General features: G+C 43.8%; 1 protein-coding gene across 1 annotated transcript; it reads left to right on the top strand.

Annotated features, from left to right (window-relative positions):
- The first annotated feature begins 2217 nt into the window (after positions 1–2217).
- On the top strand, positions 2218–27243 carry LOC129824586 (UDP-N-acetylglucosamine transporter-like). The gene is made up of 8 exons (XM_055884277.1): positions 2218–2223; positions 2326–2602; positions 2867–3021; positions 3278–3400; positions 3649–3814; positions 10514–10632; positions 25743–25876; positions 26651–27243. The coding sequence occupies exons 1-8, from the start codon at positions 2218–2220 to the stop codon at positions 26694–26696; spliced, it is 1026 nt and encodes a 341-aa protein (XP_055740252.1). The 3' UTR covers positions 26697–27243.
- The last annotated feature ends 70 nt before the right edge of the window (positions 27244–27313 follow it).

Genomic DNA, 27313 nt, shown 5'->3' on the forward strand with positions numbered 1-27313 from the left:
ATGGGTGTAGGGTTAGATGGTATAGTGGTGAGGTTTTAATGGGTACAGGGTTAGTTGGTATAGTGGTGAGGTTTTAATGGGTGTAGGGTTAGTTGGTATAGTGGTGATGTTTTAATGGGTGTAGGGTTAGATGGTATAGTGGTGAGGTTTTAATGGGTGCTGGGTTAGTTAGTATAGTGGTGAGGTTTCAATGGGTGCAGGGTTAGTTAGTATAGTGGTGAGGTTTTAATGGGTGCAGGGTTAGTTGGTATAGTGGTGAGGTTTTAATGGGTGTAGGGTTAGTTAGTATAGTGGTGAGGTTTTAATGGGTGTAGGGTTAGTTAGTATAGTGGTGAGGTTTTAATGGGTGCAGGGTTAGTTGGTATAGTGGTGAGGTTTTAATGGGTGTAGGGTTAGTTAGTATAGTGGTGAGGTTTTAATGGGTGTAGGGTTAGTTAGTATAGTGGTGAGGTTTTAATGGGTGCAGGGTTAGTTGGTATAGTGGTGAGGTTTTAATGGGTGTAGGGTTAGTTAGTATAGTGGTGAGGTTTTAATGGGTGTAGGGTTAGTTAGTATAGTGGTGAGGTTTTAATGGGTGCAGGGTTAGTTGGTATAGTGGTGAGGTTTTAATGGGTGTAGGGTTAGTTAGTATAGTGGTGAGGTTTTAATGGGTGTAGGGTTAGTTAGTATAGTGGTGAGGTTTTAATGGGTGCAGGGTTAGTTGGTATAGTGGTGAGGTTTTAATGGGTGTAGGGTTAGTTAGTATAGTGGTGAGGTTTTAATGGGTGTAGGGTTAGTTGGTATAGCGTCTTCTGGATTTGACCAGTGTAGGCGGTCATTGTAAATAAGAATTTGTTCTTAACTGACTTGCCTAGTTAAATAAAGGTTAAAAATAATTAAAAAACAGGCACAATACTTTTGAAGGTACGTAGGGCACAGGATGTCATCACATAACTATAAGCTCCACTCCACATTAACTTCTGAATTCCTACTCATTGCAAAACAAAAATGGTCAACAATAAAAATGTATGTCTGGACTTTCAAGAATGCCTGAATTGCTTCGCCTTACTTTTCTAGTTGGCTGGATGCAAGTTTCACCATCCAATTATTTCAGATCTACAAGAGTGCAAGTTTCACCATGGTACGGACCGTGGCACATGAGAATTATTAGAATATAGATAGATGGAACGGTATACAGGCTGTCGGCAATTTATGGATGCGCAATTTGCCTAAATTGGGTAATGGAAACACTTCAACCACTAAATATTTATTCAACACTGTAGTTTTTTTGCAAAAAAGTGTTATTTTTCGGTGTGACTTCGTTACATCCATCTGTTTTTATAGACACAAGAAAGTTATGCTGCGTTCAAAAGAACTGGGGACTCGGAAAAATACAAGGTCAAATCATGATGTCAGTGATCTTCAGGTCAGAAAGTTGGAGCTCTAGAAATAGGCCTGAGTTCCCGAGTTGGAGCTAGTTTTTCTCCAAGTTCCCATTTGTTTTGAACACACTGAATTCGGAAGTCAGAGATTTAACTGTCTTGTATCGATTTAAAAACAGTCTATGAAAACTGCATAAAATGGATATGCACCCCAGCAGGCAATTGTCGCATCTGTTTTCTATGCAAACTTTCTAAATGTCGACAGACCTGGGTTCGATCCCAGGATGTATCACAAACGGCCGTCATCCGGGGTTCCATAGGGCGGTGCACAATTGGCTTTACTTGGCTCATCGCGCTTTAGTGACTCCTTGTGGCGGGCTGGGCCCCTGCAGGCTGACCTCGGTCATCAGTGGAATGGTGTTTCCTCTGACACATTGCTGCAGCTGGCTTCTGGGTTAAGCTGGCGGGTGTTAAGCAGCGCGGTTTGGCGGGTCATGTTTCGGAGGACACATGACTCAACCTTCACCTCCCGAGCCCATTGGGGAGTTGCAGCAGTGAGACAAGATCGAAATTGGGGAGAAAAAGTTCCTCATGGAGGGGGTGGCACCATACAGAGACAAAATGATAATGACTATGTTGCTAGAGATTAATGTGACAGAAGAATAGAAACAAAGTAGATTCATTGTTGTAATGTGCCTTTGTGCGCGCCAGTCTGTTGGTAGCTCTGCCAGCCTATGAAACCAGTAGGTCGATCTGTTCTAATTATTAGTTTTGGTCAAACAGGGCGAAAATGATCTTCTCCAAGCTGCAAACCGTTCTGCAGCTTTGAGAAGCACATGTGCATCAAGTACGGAAGATGCAAGTTAGACATCCGGCAAAAACAACGTATGGCAAAACGCACGTGTATCTGCTGGACTTATGGCGTAACCCAGCCTATCTCACTGTCTATCTTTCTCTCCCACAGCCTCAACCAGGCCTTTCCCGCCTGGCCTCATCCCCTGACTTTATGGAGGCATCCCACCTCGTTTCCATGTCATCGCCCCGTGTCTCCCCATCCCAGTCACGGCTCAAGTACATGTCCCTGGGCGTGCTGGTGCTGCAGACCACCACACTGGTGCTCACCATGAGGTACTCGCGAACACTGCAGGGCGAGGGGCCCCGCTACCTAGCCTCCTCAGCCGTGGTGTCGGCCGAACTGCTTAAGATCCTCATCTGCCTGCTGCTCGTCTTCTATGACCACAGTAAGTCTAGTGATCCATATGGCTGGCTGGTTGGCTGTCTATCTGTCTGTCTGGCTAGCTGTCCTTCTGGCTGTCCGTCTGGCTGGTTGGCTGTCTGTCTGTGTAACACAGTCATGTGACAGCAGACAGCAGAGATAATACTCCTACAGTATCTTTGTCTTTCTAATGACAGCAGAGATAATATTCCTACAGTATCTTTGTCTTTCTATCTCTGTCTTAGGCTTCATTGTGTGACCATTCAATTTCTGTCTGTCTTTCTGTCAGGCTTCAGTTTTTGTGTGTTGAATCGGGTGCTGAAGGAAGAGATTCTCAACAAGCCCATGGAGACGTTGAAGCTGGCCATTCCATCAAGCATCTACACACTCCAGAATAACCTTCTCTATGTTGCCCTGTCCAACCTGGACGCTGCTACCTACCAGGTGAGAGATGTGACACCCGTGTGTGTGTGTGTGTGTGTGTGTGTGTGTGTGTGTGTGTGTGTGTGTGTGTGTGTGTGTGTGTGTGTGTGTGTGTGTGTGTGTGTGTGTGTGTGTTTGCATGTGCGTGTGTGCTGCAACATCTATAATGGGAACAAATGGAGGGACTCAGTATAAGGGGAACACTCAGGGCTTTCATATTCCATTTCATGTCCAATTTTGACTGGCATGAATTTAAATTGATATTGTCCCCAACCAGGTGACGTACCAGCTGAAGATCCTGACCACGGCCCTGTTCTCAGTATCCATGCTGGGGAAGAGACTGGGGCTCTACCAGTGGCTGTCCCTGCTCATCCTCATGACTGGTATCGTTCTCGTTCAGGTAACAAGGCTAAACACACCCGACAAGTCAATAACTCATCATTCCTGTTTGCATGTGTTTTTGTCCGATTAGTCGTTGATCTTCGAGTGTCCACATTAGGGAGGCAGAAGTCTAAATTGTTCTAAAGTTCACAGGTTTTTCAGGATAATTTGAATAAATCAGTGTTAACATGATGTCCAGGAAATGTTTATTGAATTTTTGCACAGGTTTCCCATACTGAGCGATGTAGTGTGTGTTTGTCTCCACAGTGGCCTACAAAGTCTCTGGATGTGTCATCTCTGTCTGCAGGCTCCCAGTTAGTCGGTGTGATAGCCGTACTGATAGCCTGCTTCTCCAGTGGCTTTGCTGGAGTCTATTTTGAGAAGATCCTCAAAGAGACCAAACAGAGTGTGTGGGTCCGCAACATCCAGCTAGGTCAGCATCGCTGGAACCTGTACGTTTGTTTGTTTGTTTGTTTGTTTGTGTATGCATGTTTGGGTTCATTGATTCATTTAATTCTACATAAACGGCACTCTCTTGGTATGTGTGAATATCTTTCCACTTTCTCTATAGCAATTACACCATTTATATAATTTATGGTCTCTCCATGTAATCCAGAGCTTCTAAAAAAAAAGTTAAATCATCAACTTTAAATTAAATCGAATGTATTCTCACAACAGTATAGCAACTTTAGGTTGGAGGCACAGTCCCATAGCCCTTGTAATTCCAATCCTTAGGCAATATCCTGGTGCCAAAATGGTGGTCTTAGCTCATGAAACAATAAACTATACAAGCATGTAATTATAAACCGTGACAAGCAATGGAATACTTGACAATTATTTTAGAGTCCTCCCTTAAAATCTCACCCATTTCTCTCTTTCTCTCTTTCTTTCTCTCTCGTTCTCTCTCTCTCACACATATTGATGCACACACACACACATACTCACACACTCAAAATCACCATACAGCATACAATTTACAATTTATTATGTGTATCCTGCTGCTCAGTCACTTTTACCCCTGATTACATAACTATCACCAATATCCATGCACATTGATATTGGTCTGGTATTGACCTTGTAAATAAATAAAATAATGGTATTTGTCAAATGTACCAAATACAACAAGTGTAGACTTTTCTGTGCTAAGCTTACTTACATTTACATACATTTTAGTCATTTAGCAGACGCTCTTATCCAGAGCGACTTACAGTAGAGTGCATACATTTTATTACATTTTTACATACTGAGACAAGGATATCCCTACCGGCCAAACCCTCCCTAACCCGGACGACGCTATGCCAATTGTGCGTCGCCCCACGGACCTCCCGGTTGCGACAGAGCCTGGGCGCGAACCCAGCCCAGCCTGGGCGCGAACCCAGAGACTCTGGTGGCTCAGCTAGCACTGCGATGCAGTGCCCTAGACCACTGCACCACCCGGGAGGCCTTACGAGCCCTTTCCCAACAGTGCAGAGTTTTGCAAAGTAAAAAAACATTTTCTAAATATGAAAAGGAAAAAGTAAGAAAAGAGAAAAAGAAGAAGAAGGAAATAGTAACAGAATAAAATAACAACAAGGAGTACCGGTACCGAGTCAATGGGCAGGGTTACGAGGTAGTTGAGGTAATATGTACATGTAGGTAGGGGTAAACGTGACTACGAAATCAGGATAGATAACAAACAGAGTAGCAGCAGCGCATGTGAATAATGTGAAAGTGTGTGTGTGTGCGGCGTCAATATGCATGTAGTGTGTGTGTTGGAGTGTGTGTGGGTAGAGTCTAGTGAGTGTATGGGTAGAGTCTAGTGAGTGTGTGGGTAGAGTCTAGTGAGTGTGTGGGTAGAGTCTAGTGAGTGTGTGGTAGAGTCTAGTGAGTGTGTGGTAGAGTCTAGTGAGTGTGTGGTAGAGTCTAGTGAGTGTGTGGGTAGAGTGTAGTGAGTGTGTGGTAGAGTCTAGTGAGTGTGTGGGTAGAGTGTAGTGAGTGTGTGGTAGAGTCTAGTGAGTGTGTGGTAGAGTCTAGTGAGTGTGTGGGTAGAGTCTAGTGAGTATGTGGTAGAGTCTAGTGAGTGTGTGGGTAGAGTCTAGTGAGTGTGTGGGTAGAGTCTAGTGAGTGTGTGGTAGAGTCTAGTGAGTGTGTGGTAGAGTCTAGTGAGTGTGTGGTAGAGTCTAGTGAGTGTGTGGTAGAGTCTAGTGAGTGTGTGGGTAGAGTGTAGTGAGTGTGTGGTAGAGTCTAGTGAGTGTGTGGGTAGAGTCTAGTGAGTGTGTGGTAGAGTCTAGTGAGTGTGTGGGTAGAGTCTAGTGAGTGTGTGGGTAGAGTCTAGTGAGTGTGTGGGTAGAGTCTAGTGAGTGTATGGGTAGACTCTAGTGAGTGTGTGGGTAGAGTGTATTGAGTGTGTGGTAGAGTCTAGTGAGTGTGTGGGTAGAGTCTAGTGAGTGTATGGTAGAGTCTAGTGAGTGTGTGGTAGAGTCTAGTGAGTGTGTGGTAGAGTGTAGTGAGTGTGTGGTAGAGTCTAGTGAGTGTGTGGGTAGAGTCTAGTGAGTGTGTGGTAGAGTCTAGTGAGTGTGTGGTAGAGTCTAGTGAGTGTATGGGTAGAGTCTAGTGAGTGTGTGGTAGAGTCTAGTGAGTGTGTGGGTAGAGTCTAGTGAGTGTGTGGGTAGAGTCTAGTGAGTGTGTGGGTAGAGTCTAGTGAGTGTGTGGGTAGAGTCTAGTGAGTGTGTGGGTAGAGTCTAGTGAGTGTGTGGGTAGAGTCTAGTGAGTGTGTGGGTAGAGTCTAGTGATTGTGTGGGTAGAGTCTAGTGAGTGTGTGGTAGAGTCTAGTGAGTGTGTGGGTAGAGTCTAGTGAGTGTGTGGTAGAGTCTAGTGAGTGTGTGGGTAGAGTCTATTGAGTGTGTGGGTAGAGTCTAGTGAGTGTGTGGGTAGAGTCTAGTGAGTGTGTGGGTAGAGTCTAGTGAGTGTGTGGGTAGAGTCTAGTGAGTGTATGGGTAGAGTCTAGTGAGTGTGTGGTAGAGTTTAGTGAGTGTGTGGTAGAGTCTAGTGGGTGTGTGGTAGAGTCTAGTGAGTGTGTGGGTAGAGTCTAGTGAGTGTGTGGGTAGAGTCTAGTGAGTGTGTGGGTAGAGTCTAGTGAGTGTGTGGGTAGAGTCTAGTGAGTGTGTGGGTAGAGTCTAGTGAGTGTGTGGGTAGAGTCTAGTGAGTGTGTGGTAGAGTCTAGTGAGTGTGTGGGTAGAGTCTAGTGAGTGTGTGGGTAGAGTCTAGTGAGTGTGTGGGTAGAGTCTAGTGAGTGTGTGGGTAGAGTCTAGTGAGTGTGTGGGTAGAGTCTAGTGAGTGTGTGGGTAGAGTCTAGTGAGTGTGTGGTAGAGTCTAGTGAGTGTGTGGTAGAGTCTAGTGAGTGTGTGGGTAGAGTCTAGTGAGTGTGTGGGTAGAGTCTAGTGAGTGTGTGGGTAGAGTCTAGTGAGTGTGTGGGTAGAGTCTAGTGAGTGTGTGGGTAGAGTCTAGTGAGTGTGTGGGTAGAGTCTAGTGAGTGTGTGGGTGGAGTCTAGTGAGTGTGTGGGTAGAGTCTAGTGAGTGTGTGGTAGAGTCTAGTGAGTGTGTGGGTAGAGTCTAGTGAGTGTGTGGGTAGAGTCTAGTGAGTGTGTGGGTAGAGTCTAGTGAGTGTGTGGGTAGAGTCTAGTGAGTGTGTGGGTAGAGTCTAGTGAGTGTGTGGGTAGAGTCTAGTGAGTGTGTGGGTAGAGTCTAGTGAGTGTGTGGTAGAGTCTAGTGAGTGTGTGGGTAGAGTCTAGTGAGTGTGTGGTAGAGTCTAGTGAGTGTGTGGGTAGAGTCTAGTGAGTGTGTGGGTAGAGTCTAGTGAGTGTGTGGGTAGAGTCTAGTGAGTGTGTGGTAGAGTCTAGTGAGTGTGTGGGTAGAGTCTAGTGAGTGTGTGGTAGAGTCTAGTGAGTGTGTGGTAGAGTCTAGTGAGTGTGTGGTAGAGTCTAGTGAGTGTGTGGGTAGAGTCTAGTGAGTGTGTGGGTAGAGTCTAGTGAGTGTGTGGGTAGAGTCTAGTGAGTGTGTGGTAGAGTCTAGTGAGTGTGTGGGTAGAGTCTAGTGAGTGTGTGGGTAGAGTCTAGTGAGTGTGTGGGTAGAGTCTAGTGAGTGTGTGGGTAGAGTCTAGTGAGTGTGTGGGTAGAGTCTAGTGAGTGTGTGGGTAGAGTCTAGTGAGTGTGTGGGTAGAGTCTAGTGAGTGTGTGGGTAGAGTCTAGTGAGTGTGTGGGTAGAGTCTAGTGAGTGTGTGGTAGAGTCTAGTGAGTGTGTGGGTAGAGTCTAGTGAGTGTGTGGTAGAGTCTAGTGAGTGTGTGGGTAGAGTCTAGTGAGTGTGTGGGTAGAGTCTAGTGAGTGTGTGGGTAGAGTCTAGTGAGTGTGTGGGTAGAGTCTAGTGAGTGTGTGGGTAGAGTCTAGTGAGTGTGTGGGTAGAGTCTAGTGAGTGTGTGGGTAGAGTCTAGTGAGTGTGTGGTAGAGTCTAGTGAGTGTGTGGGTAGAGTCTAGTGAGTGTGTGGGTAGAATCTAGTGAGTGTGTGGGTAGAATCTAGTGAGTGTGTGGGTAGAGTCTAGTGAGTGTGTGGGTAGAGTCTAGTGAGTGTGTGGGTAGAGTCTAGTGAGTGTGTGGGTAGAGTGTAGTGAGTGTGTGGGTAGAGTGTAGTGAGTGTGTGGGTAGAGTGTAGTGAGTGTGTGGTAGAGTCTGGTGAGTGTGGGTAGAGTCTATTGAGTGTGTGGTTAGAGTGTAGTGAGTGTGTGGTAGAGTCTAGTGAGTGTGTGGTAGAGTCTAGTGAGTGTGTGGGTAGAATCTAGTGAGTGTGTGGGTAGAATCTAGTGAGTGTGTGGTAGAGTCTAGTGAGTGTGTGGTAGAGTCTAGTGAGTGTGTGGTAGAGTCTAGTGAGTGTGTGGGTAGAGTCTAGTGAGTGTATGGGTAGAGTCTAGTGAGTGTGTGGGTAGAGTCTAGTGAGTGTGTGGGTAGAGTCTAGTGAGTGTGTGGGTAGAGTCTAGTGAGTGTGTGGTAGAGTGTAGTGAGTGTGTGGTAGAGTGTAGTGAGTGTGTGGTAGAGTGTAGTGAGTGTGTGGTAGAGTCTAATGAGTGTGTGGTAGAGTCTAGTGAGTGTGTGGGTAGAGTCTAGTGAGTGTGTGGGTAGAGTCTAGTGAGTGTGTGGGTAGAGTCTAGTGAGTGTGTGGGTAGAGTCTAGTGAGTGTGTGGGTAGAGTCTAGTGAGTGTGTGGGTAGAGTCTAGTGAGTGTGTGGGTAGAGTCTAGTGAGTGTGTGGTAGAGTCTAGTGAGTGTGTGGGTAGAGTCTAGTGAGTGTGTGGGTAGAGTCTAGTGAGTGTGTGGGTAGAGTCTAGTGAGTGTGTGGTAGAGTCTAGTGAGTGTGTGGTAGAGTCTAGTGAGTGTGTGGGTAGAGTCTAGTGAGTGTGTGGTAGAGTCTAGTGAGTGTGTGGGTAGAGTCTAGTGAGTGTGTGGGTAGAGTCTAGTGAGTGTGTGGGTAGAGTCTAGTGAGTGTGTGGGTAGAGTCTAGTGAGTGTGTGGGTAGAGTCTAGTGAGTGTGTGGGTAGAGTCTAGTGAGTGTGTGGGTAGAATCTAGTGAGTGTGTGGTAGAGTCTAGTGCGTGTGTGGGTAGAGTCTAGTGAGTGTGTGGGTAGAATCTAGGGAGTGTGTGGGTAGAGTCTAGGGAGTGTGTGGGTAGAGTGTAGGGAGTGTGTGGTAGAGTGTAGTGAGTGTGTGGTAGAGTGTAGTGAGTGTGTGGGTAGAGTGTAGTGAGTGTGTGGGTAGAGTCTAGTGAGTGTGTGGTAGAGTCTAGGGAGTGTGTGGTAGAGTCTAGTGAGTTTGTGGGTAAAGTCTAGTGAGTTTGTGGGTAGAGTCTAGTGAGTGTGTGGTAGAGTCTAGTGAGTGTGTGGGTAGAGTCTAGTGAGTGTGTGGGTAGAGTCTAGTGAGTGTGTGGTAGAGTCTAGTGAGTGTGTGGGTAGAGTCTAGTGAGTGTCTGGTAGAGTCTAGTGAGTGTGTGGGTAGAGTCTAGTGAGTGTGTGGTAGAGTCTAGTGAGTGTGTGGGTAGAGTCTAGTGAGTGTGTGGGTAGAGTAGTGAGTGTGTGGGTAGAGTAGTGAGTGTGTGGGTAGAGTCTAGTGAGTGTGTGGGTAGAGTCTAGTGAGTGTGTGGGTAGAGTCTAGTGAGTTTGTGGGTAGAATCTAGTGAGTTTGTGGGTAGAATCTAGTGAGTGTGTGGTAGAGTCTAGTGAGTTTTTGGTAGAGTCTAGTGAGTGTGTGGGTAGAATCTAGTGAGTGTGTGGGTAGAATCTAGGGAGTGTGTGGGTAGAATCTAGGGAGTGTGTGGGTAGAGTCTAGGGAGTGTGTGGGTAGAGTCTAGGGAGTGTGTGGGTAGAGTCTAGGGAGTGTGTGGTAGAGTGTAGTGAGTGTGTGGTAGAGTGTAGTGAGTGTGTGGGTAGAGTGTAGTGAGTGTGTGGGTAGAGTCTAGTGAGTGTGTGGGTAGAATCTAGGGAGTGTGTGGGTAGAGTCTAGGGAGTGTGTGGGTAGAGTCTAGGGAGTGTGTGGTAGAGTCTAGTGAGTGTGTGGTAGAGTCTAGTGAGTGTGTGGTAGAGTCTAGTGAGTGTGTGGGTAGAGTCTAGTGAGTGTGTGGGTAGAATCTAGTGAGTGTGTGGGTAGAATCTAGTGAGTGTGTGGGTAGAATCTAGTGAGTGTGTGGGTAGAGTCTAGTGAGTGTGTGGGTAGAGTCTAGTGAGTGTGTGGGTAGAGTCTAGTGAGTGTGTGGGTAGAGTCTTGTGAGTGCAAGAGGGTCCAGGTAGCCATTTGATTAATTGTTCAGCAGCCTTATGGCTTGGGGGCACAAGCTGTTCATGAGCCTTTTGGTCCCAGTCTTGGTCCTCCGGTAGGAGAGAACAGTCTATGACTTGGGTGGCTGGAAATTATAGTGTGTTTTGTATTTCTCCTGTGTATTTTATCTGACTTAGAATTGATTCCGTGCTCTTTTTAGGACACTTTTCTATTTATTTCCATTTTGTTATATTGAATACTGCAAGTAATAATTCCACTGTACTGTTTACACCTGCTGTATCCTGTGCATGTGACAAATAAATGTTGATTTGACCTCTCTCTCTCCCTCCCTCTCCTAGGTTTGTTTGGCCTAGTGTTTAGTCTAATGGGAGTGTTTGTGTACGACGGTGAGAGAGTGAGGGAGTCCGGTGCGTTCCAAGGCTACAACCCACTCACCTGGACTGTTGTGGCCCTGCAGGTAATGTACATATGCTTAAGTTATAGTTATAACTCAGGCCATACAAATGGATGTGTTAATGGATTTATCATTACGTTTTTTGTAAAGTGAGGCAAACGAGCAGAAAAAAGTGGACCCCCTTGTAAAAATACAATAACAATAAAATAAACCTGAAGGCACCTGAAGGTACTGCATTGCCGAAACGTTGGTTATTAGGTTTATCCAAAATGATATATAGAGAGTTGGCCTAATGTGGTTTCTGTCTGCACGTTCCGAGAGCACCACTTTCTCCTCCATTTATTTATTTATTTATTATTCACCTTTATTTAAACCAGGCAGGCCAGTTGAGAACAAGTTCTCATTTACAACTGCGACCTGGCCAAGATAAAGCAAAGCAGTGCGACACAAACAACAACACAGAGTTACATGGAATAAACAAGCGTACAGTCAATAACACAATAGAAAAAAAGAAAGTCTATATACAGTGTGTGCAAATGGCATGAGGAGGTAAGACAATAAATAGACCACAGTAGCGAAGGAATTACAATTTAGCAGATTAACACTGAAGTGATAGATGAGCAGATGATGATGTGCGAGTAGTGATACTGGTGTGCAAAAGAGCAGAAAAGTAAATAAAAACAATATGGGGATGAGGTAGGTAGATTGGGTGGGCTATTTACAGATGGACTATGTACAGCTGCAGCGATCGGCTAGCTGCTCAGATATCTGATGTGTAAAGTTAGTGAGGGAAATGTAGTCTCCAGCTTCAGCGATTTTTTTTTTTTTTCAATTCGTTCCAGTCACTGGCAGCAGAGAACTGGAAGGAAAGGCGGCCAAAGGAGGTGCTGGCTTTGGGGATGACCAGTGAGATATACAGTGGGGCAAAAAAGTATTTAGTCAGCCACCAATTGGGCAAGTTCTCCCACTTAAAAAGATGAGCGAGGCCTGTAATTTTCATCATAGGTACACTTCAACTATGACAGACAAAATGAGGGAAAAGAATCCAGAAAATCACATTGTAGGATTTTGAATGAATTTATTTGCAAATTATGGTGGAAAATAAGTATTTGGTCACCTACAAACAAGCAAGATTTCTGGCTCTCACAGACCTGTAACTTCTTCTTTAAGAGGCTCCTCTATCCTCCACTCGTTACCTGTATTAATGGCACCTGTTTGAACTTGTTATCAGTATAAAAGACACCTGTCCACAACCTCAAACAGTCACACTCCAAACTCCACTATGGCCAAGACCAAAGAGCTGTCAAAGGACACCAGAAACAAAATTGTAGACCTGCACCAGGCTGGAAAGACTGAATCTGCAAGTGTACCTATGATGAAAATTACAGGCCTCTCTCATCTTTTTAAGTGGGAGAACTTGCACAATTGGTGGCTGACTAAATACTTTTTTGCCCCACTGTACCTGCTGGAGCGCGTGCTACAGGTGGGTGTTGTTATCGTGACCAGTGAGCTGAGATACAGGTCACAGTGGTGGGTGGTATAAGGGGCTTTGGTAACAAAACGGATGGCACTGTGATAGACTGCATCTAGTTTGCTGAGTAGAGTATTGGAAGCTATTTTGTAGCTGACATCGCCGAAGTCGAGGATCGGTAGGATAGTCAGTTTTACTAGGGTAAGTTTGGCGGCGTGAGTGAAGGAGGCTTTGTTTGCGAAATAGAAAGCCGATTCTAGATTTGATTTTGGATTGAGATGTTTGATATGAGTCTGGAAGGAGAGTTTACAGTCTAGCCAGACATCTAGGTATTTGTAGTTGTCCACATATTCTAGGTCAGAACCGTCCAGAGTAGTGATGCTGATCGGGCAGGCGGGTGCGGGCACGAGCGGTTGAAAAGCATGAATTTGGTTTTACCAGCGTTTAAGAGCAGTTGGAGGTCACGGAAGGAGTGTTGTATGGCATTGAAGCTTATTTGGAGGTTAGTTAACACAGTGTCCAAAGAAGGGCCAGATGTATACAGAATGGTGTCGTCTGCGTAGAGGTGGATCAGGGAATCACCCGCAGCAAGAGTGACATCGTTGATATATACAGAGAAAAGAGTCAGCCCAAGAATTGAAACCTGTGGCACCCCCATAGAGACTGTCAGAGGTCCGGACAACAGGCCCTCCGATTTGACACACTGAACTCTGTCTGCGAAGTAGTTGGTGAACCAGGCGAGGCAGTCATTTGAGAACCAAGGCTGTTGAGTCTGCCGATAAGAATACAGTGAATGACAGAGTCGAAAGCCTTGGCCAGGTCGATGGAAGACGGCTGCACAGTACTGTCTTTTATCGATGGCGGTTATGATATCGTGTAGTACCTTGAGCGTGGCCGATGTGCACCCATGACCAGCTCGGATACCGGATTGCACAGCGGAGAAGGTACGGTAGGAATCGAAATGGTCAGTGATCTGTTTGTTAACTTGGCTTTCGAAGACTTTAGAAAGGCAGGGCAGGATGGATATAGGTCTATAACAATTTGGGTCTAGAGTGTCAGCCCCTTTGAAGAGGGGGATGACCGCGGCCGCTTTCCAATCTTTAGGGATCTCGGACGATACGAGAGAGAGGTTGAACAGACTGGTAATAGGGGTTGCAACAATGGCGGCGGATAGTTTTAGAAAGAGAGGGTCCAGATTGTCTAGCCCAGCTGATTTGTACGGGTCCAGGTTTTGCAGCTCTTTCAGAACATCTGCTATCTGGATTTGGGTGAAGGAAAAGCTGGGGAGGCTCGGGCAAGTAGCTGCGGATGGTGCAGAGCTGTTGGCTGGGGTTGGGGTAGCCAGGAGGAAAGCATGGCCAGCAGTAGAGAAATGCTTATTGAAATTTTCGATTATCATGGATTTATCGGTGGTGACCGTGTTACCTAGCCTCAGTGCAGTGGGCAGCTGGGAGGAGGTGCTCTTGTTCTCCATGGACTTTACATTCTTCCATGGACTTTACAGTTGACTTTACAGTTGTGTTCCATGGACTTTACAGTGTTCCATGGACTTTACAGTTGTGTTCCATGGACTTTACAGTGTTCTCCATGGACATTAGAGCTACAGGATGTAAATTTATGTTTGCTAAGTGACAATTGACACTTAAAATTATGAAGATGTCGTAGAATAATAGTGAAGACATCAATACTATGAAATAACACATATGGAATCATGAAGTAACCAAAAAAGTGTTAAACAAATCAAAATATATTTTAGATTCCTCAAAGTAGCCACCCTTTGCCTTGATGACAGCTTTGCAAACTCTTGGCATTCTCTCAACCAGCTGCATGAGGTAGTCACCTGGAATGCATTTCATTTTGTGCCTTGTTAAAAATTAATTTGTGGAATTTCTTTCCTTCTTAATGTGTTTGAGCGAATCAGTTGTGTTGTGACAAGGTAGGGGTGGTATACAGAAGATAGCCCTATGTGGTAAAAGACCAAGTCCATATTATGGCAAGAACATCTCAAATAAGCAAAGAGAAATGACAGTCCATCATTACTTCAAGACATGAAGGTCAGTCAATATGGAAAATTTCAAAGACTTTTAACGTTTCTTCAAGTGCAGTCGCAGAGTTCAAGTAACAGACACATCTCAACATCAACTGTTCGGAGGACACTGCGTGAATCAGGCCTTTATGATCGAATTGCTGCAAAGAAACCACTACTAGAGGACACCAATAAGAAGAAGAGACTTGCTTGTGCCGAGAAACACAACAATGGACATTAGACCGGTGGATATTTGTCCTTTTGTCGGTGGATATTTGTCGCAGTGTCCTTGTGAGATGCAGAGTAGGTGAATGGATGATCTCCACATGTGTGGTTCCCACCGTGAAGCATGGAGGAGGAGTTGTGATGGCATGGGAGTGCTTTGCTGGTGACACTGTCTGTGATTTATTTAGAATTAAAGGCACACTTAACCAGCATGGCACAGCATTCTGCAGCGATACCCCATCCCATCTGGGTTGGGCTTAGTGGGACTATCATTTGTTTTTCAACAGGACAATGACCCAAAACACACCTCCAGGCTGTGTAAGGGCTATGAGACCAAGAAGGTGAGTGATGGTGCTGTATCAGATGACCTGGCCTCCACAATCACCCGACTTCAACTCAATTGAGATGTTTGGGATGAGTTGGACTGCAGAGTAAAGGGAAATCAGCCAACAACTGCTCAGCATATGTGGGAACTCCTTCAAGACTGTTGGAAAAGCATTCCAGGTGAAGCTGAAGCTGGATGAGAGAATGCGAATATTGTGCAAAGCTGTCATCAAGGCAAAGGGTGGCTACTTTGAAGAATATTAAATATAAATTATATTTTGATTTGTTAAAAAAAAAAAACGGTTACTACATGATTCCATATGTGTTATTCCATAGTTTTGATGTCTTCACTAATATTCTACAATGTAGAAAATAGTAAAAATAAAGAAAAACCCTTGAATGAATAGATGTGTCCAAACTTTACACTGGTACTGTATATAAAGTGTAATATTTGGATTTAAATCAAATTTGAACACATTTATTTTCATTTTGTTCTTTTTTTCTCCCCAATTTTTGATCTTGTCTCGCTGCAACTCCCTAACGGGCTCGAGAGAGGCAAAGGTGGAGTCATTCATCCTCCGAAACATGACCCGCTTAACCACGCTTAACCCGGAAGCCAGCCGCACCAATGTGTCGGAGGAATCATCGTTCAACTGGCGACCGGGGTCAGCCCGCAGGCACCTAGCCCCCCACAAGGAGTCGCTAGAGCGCCATGAGCCAAGTAAAGCCCCACCGGCCAAACCCTCCCCTATCCCGGACCAATTGTGCGCTGTCCTATGGGACTCCCAGCAACGGCCAGTTATGACACAGCCCGGGAATGAACACGGGTCTGTAGTAACCCCTCTAGCACTGCTATGTAGTACCTTAGACCACTGTGCCGCTCAGGAGGACAAAATTGAATATATTTCAGTCTATATCTGACATGGTACAAGTGTATTCTTTTTTTATAGCCCATAACAATAGCTGCGGGAAGTAGGGGTGCTGAGGGTAATAGCTGCGGGAAGTAGGGGTGCTGAGGGTAATAGCTGCGGGAAGTAGGGGTGCTGAGGGTAATAGCTGCGGGAAGTAGGGGTGCTGAGGGTAATAGCTGCGGGAAGTAGGGGTGCTGAGGGTAATAGCTGCGGGAAGTAGGGGTGCTGAGGGTAATAGCTGCGGGAAGTAGGGGTGCTGAGGGTAATAGCTGCGGGAAGTAGGGGTGCTGAGGGTAATAGCTGCGGGAAGTAGGGGTGCTGAGGGTAATAGCTGCGGGAAGTAGGGGTGCTGAGGGTAATAGCTGCGGGAAGTAGGGGTGCTGAGGGTAATAGCTGCGGGAATTAGGGGTGCTGAGGGTAATAGCTGCGGGAAGTAGGGGTGCTGAGGGTAATAGCTGCGGGAAGTAGGGGTGCTGAGGGTAATAGCTGCGGGAAGTAGGGGTGCTGAGGGTAATAGCTGCGGGAAGTAGGGGTGCTGAGGGTAATAGCTGCGGGAAGTAGGGGTGCTGAGGGTGCTGCAGCATCCCCTGAAAAATCTGAATTAAAACAAAATATTAATAAATAACAAAAATATGTGACTTTTTTTTCTCACAAAAGCACTGAGCATTTACTAGTCCTGTATTAGCTGACAGATATCCACCTCATTTTCGAATGCTTTTAAGACACCGAAGCCAAATTCAGAAAATATGGATACAACTTCCTCCATGCTCATGCATTATCATAATTCATATACTCGCCATTTGAAATCCCTGAATTTAATAGCATGTTCCTGTTAGCTTATACATCATGAACTACCCCCCCCCCCACTGTTATTATTAATAATAATAATAATACGCATAACAATAACACAATATTTTAGTTCTCAGTGTTTAGTATGATTTTAGTGGCAAAGCAGAATAAAAAAATCCAGATATGAGGTAAACTCCCAGCAGAGTACCAAGTCCAATGGGTTTATCCTCTGACGTGTTGATGTTAATGTGTTGATGTTCTCCGTATCCACAGCCAGAATGATTTTGCAGTGCATGGTTATCGAACAGGTTTCCTGTTTTATTCATCAGAGGTGTAGGGAGGGGGAAGTCTGGGAATCCCCAAAAATGTAATTATACAGATGATTACCAAAATATGCACACAACAGTGTTGTTACCTTGGTTTTTGTGGTGAATGTGAATTAAAAAAATAATATTTTGATATTGGTTTTCATACACATACCTTGTCCATAATGTAGAGGCCTATGGGATATTCATTGAAAAGGTAAGGAAGGAGGATGGTAAATGTCATCTGCATAACATACCAATACAAATTGATGTACCTTTGTATGCCTTCTTGTCTGTATACCTGCTGACAAAGACACACACACAAAAGTGAGCAGTTCAGTCAGCTGCACCCAATATCAAATCAAACTTTATTTGCCACATGCGCCGAATACAACAAGTGTAGACTTTACCGGGAAATGCTTACTTACAATCCCTTAACCAACAGTGGAGTTCAAGAAGAAGAAACCCAAGTAGGCTAAAATAAAAAGTAATAATAAAAAGAATAACAATAACGAGGCTATATACAGGGGGCAACGGTACCGAGTCAGTGTGCAGGGGTACAGGCTAGTTGAGGTAATCTGTACATGAAGGTGGGGGCGAAGTGACTATGCATAGGTAACAAACAAACAGCGAGTAGCAGCAGTGTACAAGAGAGGGGGGGGGGGGTAAATGTAAATTGCCCAGTGGCGATTTTTATGAATTGTTCAGCAGTCTAATGGCATGGGGGTAGAAGCTGTTGGGTACAGGGACTATGGTGGTCTTCTTGAAACATATAGAAATTAAAGACTCGGTCAGGGAGAGGTCGAAAATGTCCGTGAAGACACTTGACAGTTGGTCCGCACATGCTTTGAGTACACGTCCTGGTAATCCGTCTGGCCCCACGGCTTTGTGAATGTTGACCTGTTTAAAGGTTTTGTTCACATCGGCTACCGAGAGCATTATCACACAATCATCCAGAACAGCTGGTGCTCTCGTGCATACTTCAGTGTTGCTTGCCTCAAAGCGAGCATAAAAGGCATTTGGCTCGTCTGGTAGGCTCGTGTCACTGGGCAGCTCGCGTCTGGGTTTCCCTTTGTAGTCCGTAATAGTTTTCAAGCCCTGCCACATCCGACGAGCGTCAGAGCCGGTGTAGTAGAATTTAATATTAATCCGGTATTTACGCTTTGCTTCTTTGATGGTTCATCGGAGGGCATAGCGGGATTTCTCATAAGCAGCGGGATTTCTCATAAGCGTCCGGATTAGTCTCCCACTCCTTGAAAGCTGCAGCTCTAGCCTTTAGCTTAATGCAGTTTTTGCCTATAATCCATGGCTTCTGGTTGGAATATGTACGTATAATCACTGTGGGGACGATGTCATCGATGCACTTATTGATGAAGCCGATGACTGAAGTGGTGTATTCCTCAACGCAATTGGATGAATCCTGGAACATATTCCATTCTGTGCTAGCAAAACAGTCCTGTAGTGTAGCATCCGCGTCATCTGACCTATTCCGTATTGAGTGAGTCACTGGTACTTCCTGCTTTACTTTTTGCCTGTACGCAGGAATCAGGAGGATAGAATTGTGGTCAGATTTGCCAAATGGAGGGTGGGGGAGAGCTTTGTATGCATCTCTGTGTGTGGAGTAAAGGTGGTCTAGGATTTTTTCCCCCCTGGTTGCACGTGTGATACGTTGGTAAAAATTTGGTAAAACTGACTTCTTATGGCTGCAATCCCGTTAAAACTTCTTATGGTTGCATCCCGCTACCGGGATCGATATGACAGCAGCCAGTGAAAGTGCAGGGTGCCAAATTCAAACAACAGAAATCTCATAATTAAAATTCCTCAAACATACATGTATTTTATACAATTTTAAAGTAATCTTGTTGTTAATCTTACCAAATTGTCCGATTTCAAATAGGCTTTACAGCGAAGCACCACAAACGATTATGTTAGGTCACCGCAAAATCACAGAAAAACACAGCCATTTTTCCAGCCAAAGACAGTAGTCACAAAAAGCAGAAATAGAGATAAAATGAATCACTAACCTTTGATGATCTTCATCAGATGACACTCATAGGACTTCATGTTACACAATACATATATGTTTTGTTTGATAAAGTTCATATTTATAACAAAAAACCTGTTCAGAAATGCCTCATGTTCAGAAATGCCTCCAAAATATCCGGAGAAATTGCAGAGCCACGTCAAATAACATAAATACTCATCATAAACTTTGATGAAAGATACATGTTTTACATAGAATTAAAGATACACTTGTTCTTAATGCAACCACTGTGTCAGATTTCGAAAAGCTTTACGGCAAAAGCACAATATTCAATAATCTGAGAACAGCGTTCAGCCACAAAAGGAAGCCATACAGTTACCCGCCAAATTGTACAGTCAACAAAACTCATAAATAGTATTATAAATCTTCACTTACCTTTGGTGATCTTCGTCGGAATGCACTCCCAGGACTCCCACTTCCACAATAAATGTTTGTTTTGTTCGGTAATGTCCATAATTTATGTCCAAATAGCTATTTGTGTTAGCGTGTTTGGTAAACAAATCCAAAGCCAGGAAGCGCATTCACTAAAAGCAGACGAAATGTCAAAAAGTTCCGTAACAGTCAGTAGAAACATGTCAAACGATGTATTGAATCAATCTTTAGAATGTTTTTAACATACATCTTCAATAATGTTCCAACCAGAGAATTCCATTGACTTCAGATGTGTGATGGAAAAGAGCTCCCTCTCATCTGAACGCGCATAGTCAGAACATGGTCAGGTCATGATAGACCTGACTCATTCCTGTCTCCTTCGGCCCCACTTCACAGTAGAGGCATCAGACAAGGTTCTACAGACTGTTGACATCTAGTGGAAGCCGTAGGAAGTGCAAACTGATCCATATCCTACTGTGTATTCAATAGGGGCTGGGTTGAAAATCGACCAACCTCAGATTTCCCACTTCCTGTTTGGATTTCTTCTCAGGTTTTTGCCTGCCATATGAGTTCTGTTATACTCACAGACATCATTCAAACAGTTTTAGAGACTTCAGAGTGTTTTCTATCCATTACTAATAATAATATGCATATATTAGCAACTGGGACTGAGGAGCAGGCAGTTTACTATGGGCACCTCTGGGCACCTTTCATCCAAGCTACTCAATACTGCCCCTGCAGCCATAAGAAGTTAATAAGAAATCCCTGGCCACTAGGAGCACCGCTTCTGGATGAGCATTTTTTTCTTTGCTTATGGCCTTATAGAGTTGGTTGAGAGCGTTCTTAGTGCCAGCTTTGCTTTGTGGTGGTAAATAGACGGCTACGAATAATACAGATGAGAACTCTCTTGGTAGATAGTGTGGTCGATAGCTTATCGTAAGGTACTCTACCTCAGGCGAGCAATACCTCGAGACTTCTTTAATATTAGACATTGCGCACCAGCTGTTATTGACAAAGAGACACACACCCCCACCCCTCGTCTTACCAGAGGTAGCGTCTCTGTTCTGCCAGTGAATGGAAAATCCCGCTAGCTCTATATTGTCTGTTTCTTCGTTCAGCCACGTCTCGGTGAAACATAAGATGTTACTCTTTTTAATGTCCCATTGGTAGGATAATTTTAATAGAAGGTCATCAATTTTATTTTGTAACGATTGCACGTTAACAAGGAGAATGGGGGCTTCCCGGGTGGGGCAGTGGTCTAGGGCACTGCATCGCAGTGCTAACTGCGCCACCAGAGTCTCTGGGTTCGCGCCCAGGCTCTGTCGCAGCCGGCCGCGACCGGGAGGTCCGTGGGGCGACGCACAATTGGCATAGCGTCGTCCGGGGTAGGGAGGGTTTGGCCGGTAGGGATTTCCTTGTCTCATCGCGCTCCAGCGACTCCTGTGGCGGGCCGGGCGCAGTGCGCGCCAGCCAAGGGGGCCAGGTACACGGTGTTTCCTCCGACACATTGGTGCGGCTGGCTTCCGGGTTGGAGGCGCGCTGTGTTAAGAAGCAGTACGGCTGGTTGGGTTGTGCTTCGGAGGACGCATGGCTTTCGACCTTCGTCTCTCCCGAGCCCGTACGGGAGTTGTAGCGATGAGACAAGGTAGTAATTACTAGCGATTGGATACCACGAAAATTGGGGAGAAAATGGGATAAAATTTAAAATTAAAAGAAAAAAAAATTAAACACACAAAAAAAAACAAGGAGAATGGAAGGCATTGGGAGTTTCACCTCCGGCTTCTCAGAAGGATCCCTGATCTGCGTACCCTTTTCCGGCGTCTTTTCTTCACGCAAAAGGCGTGGATCTGTGTCTGTTCCAGTGAAAGCAGGATATCTTTCTCGTCGGACTCGTTAAAGGAAAAAGTTTCTTCCAGTCCGCGGTGAGTAATCGCTTTTCTGATGTCCAGAAGTTATTTTCGGTCATAAGAGACGGTAGCAGCAACATTATGTACACAATACGTTTTTGTTTTAAGTTACACAAAATGCAAAAATAATTAAATAATTGCACAATTGGTTGGGAGAATGTAAAACATAAGCCATGTTCTTCGGCGCCATCTTTTCAATACAGCTAGCCTTCAACATATTGTTATAGCCTACATATTATTACCTCTTTGTTTATTGATATCCATTGAATTGTGTCCATTTTCTGTTTTAGAAAGATTTGCACAAATATGAAAAGATAGATGGTATCATCATAAAACAATATCAATGTAAATCATACAAGGGACAAACCTTACCTTTTCAGTTAAGTGCCTGCACCTGCTATCCTTTCAAAATAAAATCCAAATGTTTCAGTTGGGCAGTTAGGTTCCTGCAAGAACCCCCAGCAACTAAGGAGGTTCCTTGTTGAACCCCACCTCCTATGGGGTTCTTGGAATAACCTTTTGGGGGCCATTTTCAGTGCCGAGAACCCTAAGGTTCTTCAAAGAACTTTGAGGATCTTAGAAGAACCCTTGTTTTTAGAGTGTAGTGTATGCTAATTTTAAGAGTGTAGTGTAGGCTACCTTTGATTTCTTTATTTTAGAAACTTTTTTTCCTTTGACTGGATGTATTCAGTGCAGTATTAACCCTAACATTGACCTTATGAATAATGGTGTAATATGCGTACGCTTCTAACTTAGTGTCACGCCTTGACCTTAGAGAGCCTTTTTATTTCTCTATTTGGTTAGATCAGGGTGTGATTTGGGTGGGCATTCTAGTTTTCTATTTCTGTGTTGGCCGGGTATGGTTCCCAATCAGAGGCAGCTGTCTATCGTTGTCTCTGATTGGGAATCATACTTAGGCAGCCTGTTTTCCACCCTAGTTTGTGGGATCTTGTTGCTGTTTAGCGCTACAGAGCTTTATGTTCTTTTCGTGTTTTGTTGTTTTTGGTGTCATTTGAAAATTAAGAAAAATGAGCTCCTACCACGCTGCACCTTGGTCTCCTTCCAACGACGGACGTAACACTTAGGCTATATATATGTTGTCTTTATTGTTCTGTTGCGCAATTGCGCTCCTGGCCTCTCCGCTGCCATGGCTATTCCTCTTAAATCTTGTGGAGTTCCAGGAAAAGACAGACTACAAAATCTTGTTGGACACATATTTCGACTTATTTTCTTTAGTCTACTAATATCCTATTGGAGGGGAGATGCACGTTTGCTCTTGCTTGCTGAATGTAAAATAGGCTACAGCATTTACGGGCGGGAAGGTGGAAAGGAGAAGCCTATATTTTCTTATAGTAGGCCTAGGCCTAGATTAACACCTGGTTACATCATGACAAAATAGGCCTACACCATATGAGTTGCCTGCTAATGTACCTTTCTGAACCTTCTAAACTGTCGAGTATAGACCCACAGTGATCCAAATTGCTGTATAAGCAGCCTTAGGCTGTAGGCCTATGCAGTTATTTTGGCCTGAAACAAAACAGGGCATGTGAGCTGTTATTCAAATTAGCCTACATCACGGCAGTTTACCGTGGACAATGGACAATACTTGCATATTCACTTAATAACAATAATTGATTCCTCATTGCACTGTGTTGTTGTAGCCCAGGTATAATACTTGTATTGTCTAAAAACGTAGGCTAAGGACCAATCATTAGTGGAGCTTTGCATGCCCAGGGACCACAGAGCGCAGCCTGTGGGAACTGACTACCGATCTGCCCTTCATAATCTGTTAATTTATCTTTCTTGCACGTTGATAGGTTAATATTTAGCCTATAGTCTTAACATTTAGCTAGTGAATGGCCTAATATCTAGCTAATATTTAGCTTCTTACTTTGGCTACAAGTCACTAGCCTCTCTTATCCAAGCAGTTCACATGCGCAACAGGCTATAGGCTGCAAGCCTCTCCGAAATAAGCAATTCCTTGTGAAATTCCCAGGAAATGCTATAGGCTACAAAAGCTATTTTTATACTAGGCCTAATAGCCTATTCGGGAAAGAATCAGGCTCGCTCTTGCTAATTGCTGAATGTAAAACAGGCCTACAGCATAGAACATGCATGTCAGGGAAAGTGAGGAGGGAAAGTGCATTGTGTGATCACTTTTGGCCGGTTATTATAACATTGTTGCACTGATGCATTGCAAATAGTTGCACAGGACATGTAGAGATGAGCACAGTGAAAAAGAAGACCCAAAAGAATTGACAACCTTTAGAAAAATGGAAATCACTTGCAAACCACTTGAGCAATGAGGCAATGACATACTGTTAAATATGAGCAGACTAAATGGCAATTGATGTTGAATCGCTACATTTAAATAAGAGTTACTATATTATTTTTCATTAGGCCTACATGTACATTGAAGTAGCCTATTATCTGTAGTGGTCACTATGACAATGAACACACCATGAAAACACTGAATGGTCACTGAACCAGTAGCCTATCTGTGCATTAGAGACTTCTTAAACAATGTTCCCTCCAAACTCTGCTGGTGCGCGCACATAAGAAATATCAGCCTGTGCAGAGAAGCATGAGATTGAACATTACTCAACTTTATAGCTTTCCCCTTTAGTTAACACTATCAACGTTTCAATCTACTGTGGGAATTGCCAATGTTAGCCACTTTTACGGAAACATACTGAAACAAAACAAACTATCTGTGCACGAGATTTTCTTGTAGGCAGAATGCACTGGAGTAGGATTCTATTGCATTGAAACTAACTACTCAGCCCATACTCTACAGACGAGTGCAGCAAAAACAATCAGAGCCAAATAGACCATTGCCATTTATGGATCTGTGCCATTTTCTTTGAACTGGACTGTGTTTACCACATGAGTGGTTGTGAGTAGATGCGCATGTTTTGAGATCAAAGCAAGAACTGCATGTAGCCATGTGTGCACATTTGTTCATATTCTTTGCTAGTGAGTTATTGGCCCAGTTATAGCTAATTTCTAGTCAGCAATGGGGGAGTGGCTGCTTCCTACAGGAGCACAAAATGTGTGCATTTCTAGCCATCTTTGAAAAGTGAGTCCGGTAAAGAAAAAAAAATATGTCTTAAAGGGGCAGTGTTGTATTTTGAAACAGGCTTGAATCATTTAAGTAGCCAATAGGCAGAGTGTAGCATAATTTGTCTGATTTTCTGTAATAATGGTATGGGAATAATAATTAATTGAATTTTGTAAAGTAATTTCTTGCATCAAACAAACATTTTTTGTCACCTTGTCTGAAGGACAAGTGGATAAACAAGTTCATGTCAAGGCCTGCATATTTTTTCCAAAAGTCTCATGGAATGTAGGCCGACATTGAACACCACATGTTGGCTGCTACTGTATGCTTATAAATAGAACATCTATTTCCATGTTAAAATGTTATGGGATGCATTTTCTCCATTGTTGTTGATGGTAGGTCACTCTGATAGCCCTACATTATGATAAAATTGCCACAGTAGCCTACTTGGCCACTGTTATAACTGTAAGTTAAAGCGGCTACAGCCTCAGTGTTCACAGTAAACAGTGCACCAGAATTTTCACAACATTCAAGTTTGCGCTCAGCAGACCCTACATTTGCTCAGTACCGAAATAAATGAGAGGAAACATTACTCATGAATGATCATGTGTCACCACCTTATTACTAGGCAGCCTGCAGTTGGATGCTTTGATCAGTCGATTGACAGGTGTAGGACTGTAGAACGATAAATGGTAAACTTTCCTCCAGTGTGGATGCTCACCAAAATGGTATAGTTATGTAGACTATAGTTTATCATTATAGTTATTGTTAGACCTATTGGCTTGGTGGATGGCCCTGAGTTAACCTCTACCACAACACATCTAACGTTATTGTCACAACAGAACTAGTCTTCTAGTAGGTCTAACTCACGTTATTATCACAACAGAACTAGTCTACTAGTAGGTCTAACTCACATTATTATCACAACAGAACTAGTCTTCTAGTAGGTCTAACTAACGTTATTATCACAACAGAACTAGTCTACTAGTAGGTCTAACTCACGTTATTATCACAACAGAACTAGTCTTCTAGTAGGTCTAACTCACGTTATTATCACAACAGAACTAGTCTTCTAGTAGGTCTAACTCACGTTATTATCACAACAGAACTAGTCTACTAGTAGGTCTAACTCACGTTATTATCACAACAGAACTAGTCTTCTAGTAGGTCTAACTCACATTATTATCACAACAGAACTAGTCTTCTAGTAGGTCTAACTCACGTTATTATCACAACAGAACTAGTCTACTAGTAGGTCTAACTCACGTTATTATCACAACAGAACTAGTCTACTAGTAGGTCTAACTCACGTTATTATCACAACAGAACTAGTCTTCTAGTAGGTCTAACTCACGTTATTATCACAACAGAACTAGTCTACTAGTAGGTCTAACTAACGTTATTATCACAACAGAACTAGTAGTAGTTCTAACTAACGTTAGCGAACTTGAATTAAATAAATATAAATTACACTTACACTTGTATACTTGACTTGTATACTCTATAAATTGACTCCTTCAAATAATTTACTCTGGCAAGTTTGCCACCCTCACTCTGCAGTTTCATTGCTTGGCTGTGCCCATAGCAACGTTCAAAAATTAGGTGTACCCCCCCCTGTGTGTGAGGTGTATACTTTTGTTTCAAAGTAGATTTGTTTAAGGCTACCAAGAAACACTGATTTAGCCCACTGCAGTAAAGGGTTAAATCCATGTCCTCTCTGTGTTGCTTGTGTTTCCAGGCTCTGGGTGGGTTGGTCATAGCAGCAGTCATTAAGTATGCAGACAACATCCTGAAGGGGTTTGCCACCTCACTCTCCATCATCCTGTCGACACTCATATCCTACTTCTGGTTGGAGGACTTCGACCCCACCAGGTACATATACGCACACACACACACACTTTGATAAATCATCTGGCCAAGTCCATCTTGGACAAAAGGTTCTTAATCTCAACAGATTTCCTGATAAAATACAGATGAGAATACGAAAAGAGAGCTTAATTAACATGAGAACGACCTGAATATAAATGTTCTGTCTAACTCTAACAACCTCCGATCGCTCTCTCTCTCTCTCTCTCTCTCTCTCTCTCTCTCTCTCTCTCTCTCTCTCTCTCTCTCTCTCTCTCTCTCTACATTTACATTTACATTTAAGTCATTTAGCAGACGCTCTTATCCAGAGCGACTTACAAGTACATACATTCATACTTTTTTTTGTACTGGCCCCCCGTGGGAAGTACAAAAAAAAAAAATAAATAAATAAATAAATAAATAAATAAATAAATAAATAAAAAAATAAAAAAATAAAGTATGAATGGAATAAGAAGAAGAGACTTGCTTGGGCCAAAAAACATGAGCAGTGGACATTAGACCGGTGAAAATCTGTCTTTTGGTCTGATGAGTCCAAATTTTGAGATTTTTGGTTCCAACTGCCGTGTCTTTGTGAGACGCAGAGTAGGTGAACGGATGATCTCCGCATGTGTAGTTCCCACCATGAAGGAGGAGGTGTGGGGGTGCTTTGCTGGTGATACTCTCTGTGGTTTATTTAGAATTCAAGGCATACTTAACCAGCATGGCTACCACAGAATTCCTCAGTGATACGCCATCCCATCTGGTTTGTGCTTAATGGGACTATCATTTGTTTTTCAACAGGACAAGGACCCAAAACACACCTCCAGGCTGTGTAAGGGCTATTTGACCAATATGGAGAGTAATGGAGTGCTGTATCAGATGACCTGGCTTCCACAATGACCCGACCTCAACCCAATTGAGATGGTTTGGGATGAGTTGGACCGCAGAGTGAAGGAAAATCACCCAACAAGTGCTCAGCATATGTGGTAACTCCTTCAAGAGTGTTGGGAAAGCCTTCCAGGTGAAGCTGGTTGAGAGAATGCCAAGAGTGTGCAAAGCTGCCATCAAGGCAAAGGGTGGCTACTTCAAAGAATCTCAAATATATTTTGATTTGTTTAACACTTTCTTGGTTACTACATGATTCCATGTGTTATTTCATAGTTTTGATGTCTTCATTATTATTCTACAATGTAGAAAATAGTAAAAATAAAGAAAAACCCTTGCATGATTAGGTGTGTCCAAACTTCTGACTGGTACTTTTTATCTCACTCAACAGTCCCTATGTGTTTGCATAGTCTTGGAGTGGAGAGAAATTCCGGGATTGTGACATGTAGAGAGGAGAGAGGATGATGGAGTGATGAGAGGGAGAGAAATGGACAGACAGATGGGAAGGTGTGGACTGAACCTGGTGAGCAGCATAGATGGAGCGTGAATCATGTGACATTGTGTAATATGACAGGGACC

The sequence above is a fragment of the Salvelinus fontinalis genome, chromosome 26, assembly GCF_029448725.1.
Source record: "Salvelinus fontinalis isolate EN_2023a chromosome 26, ASM2944872v1, whole genome shotgun sequence".
Classification (NCBI taxonomy): Eukaryota; Metazoa; Chordata; class Actinopteri; order Salmoniformes; family Salmonidae; genus Salvelinus; species Salvelinus fontinalis.

Bases quoted from the DNA above. Each gene is read 5' to 3' on its own strand.
- LOC129824586 (XM_055884277.1), top strand. The intron at 10,633-25,742 runs GTAATGTACATA...TTGTGTTTCCAG, and splicing joins GGACTGTTGTGGCCCTGCAG to GCTCTGGGTGGGTTGGTCAT. The intron at 25,877-26,650 runs GTACATATACGC...GTTTTTCAACAG, and splicing joins GAGGACTTCGACCCCACCAG to GACAAGGACCCAAAACACAC.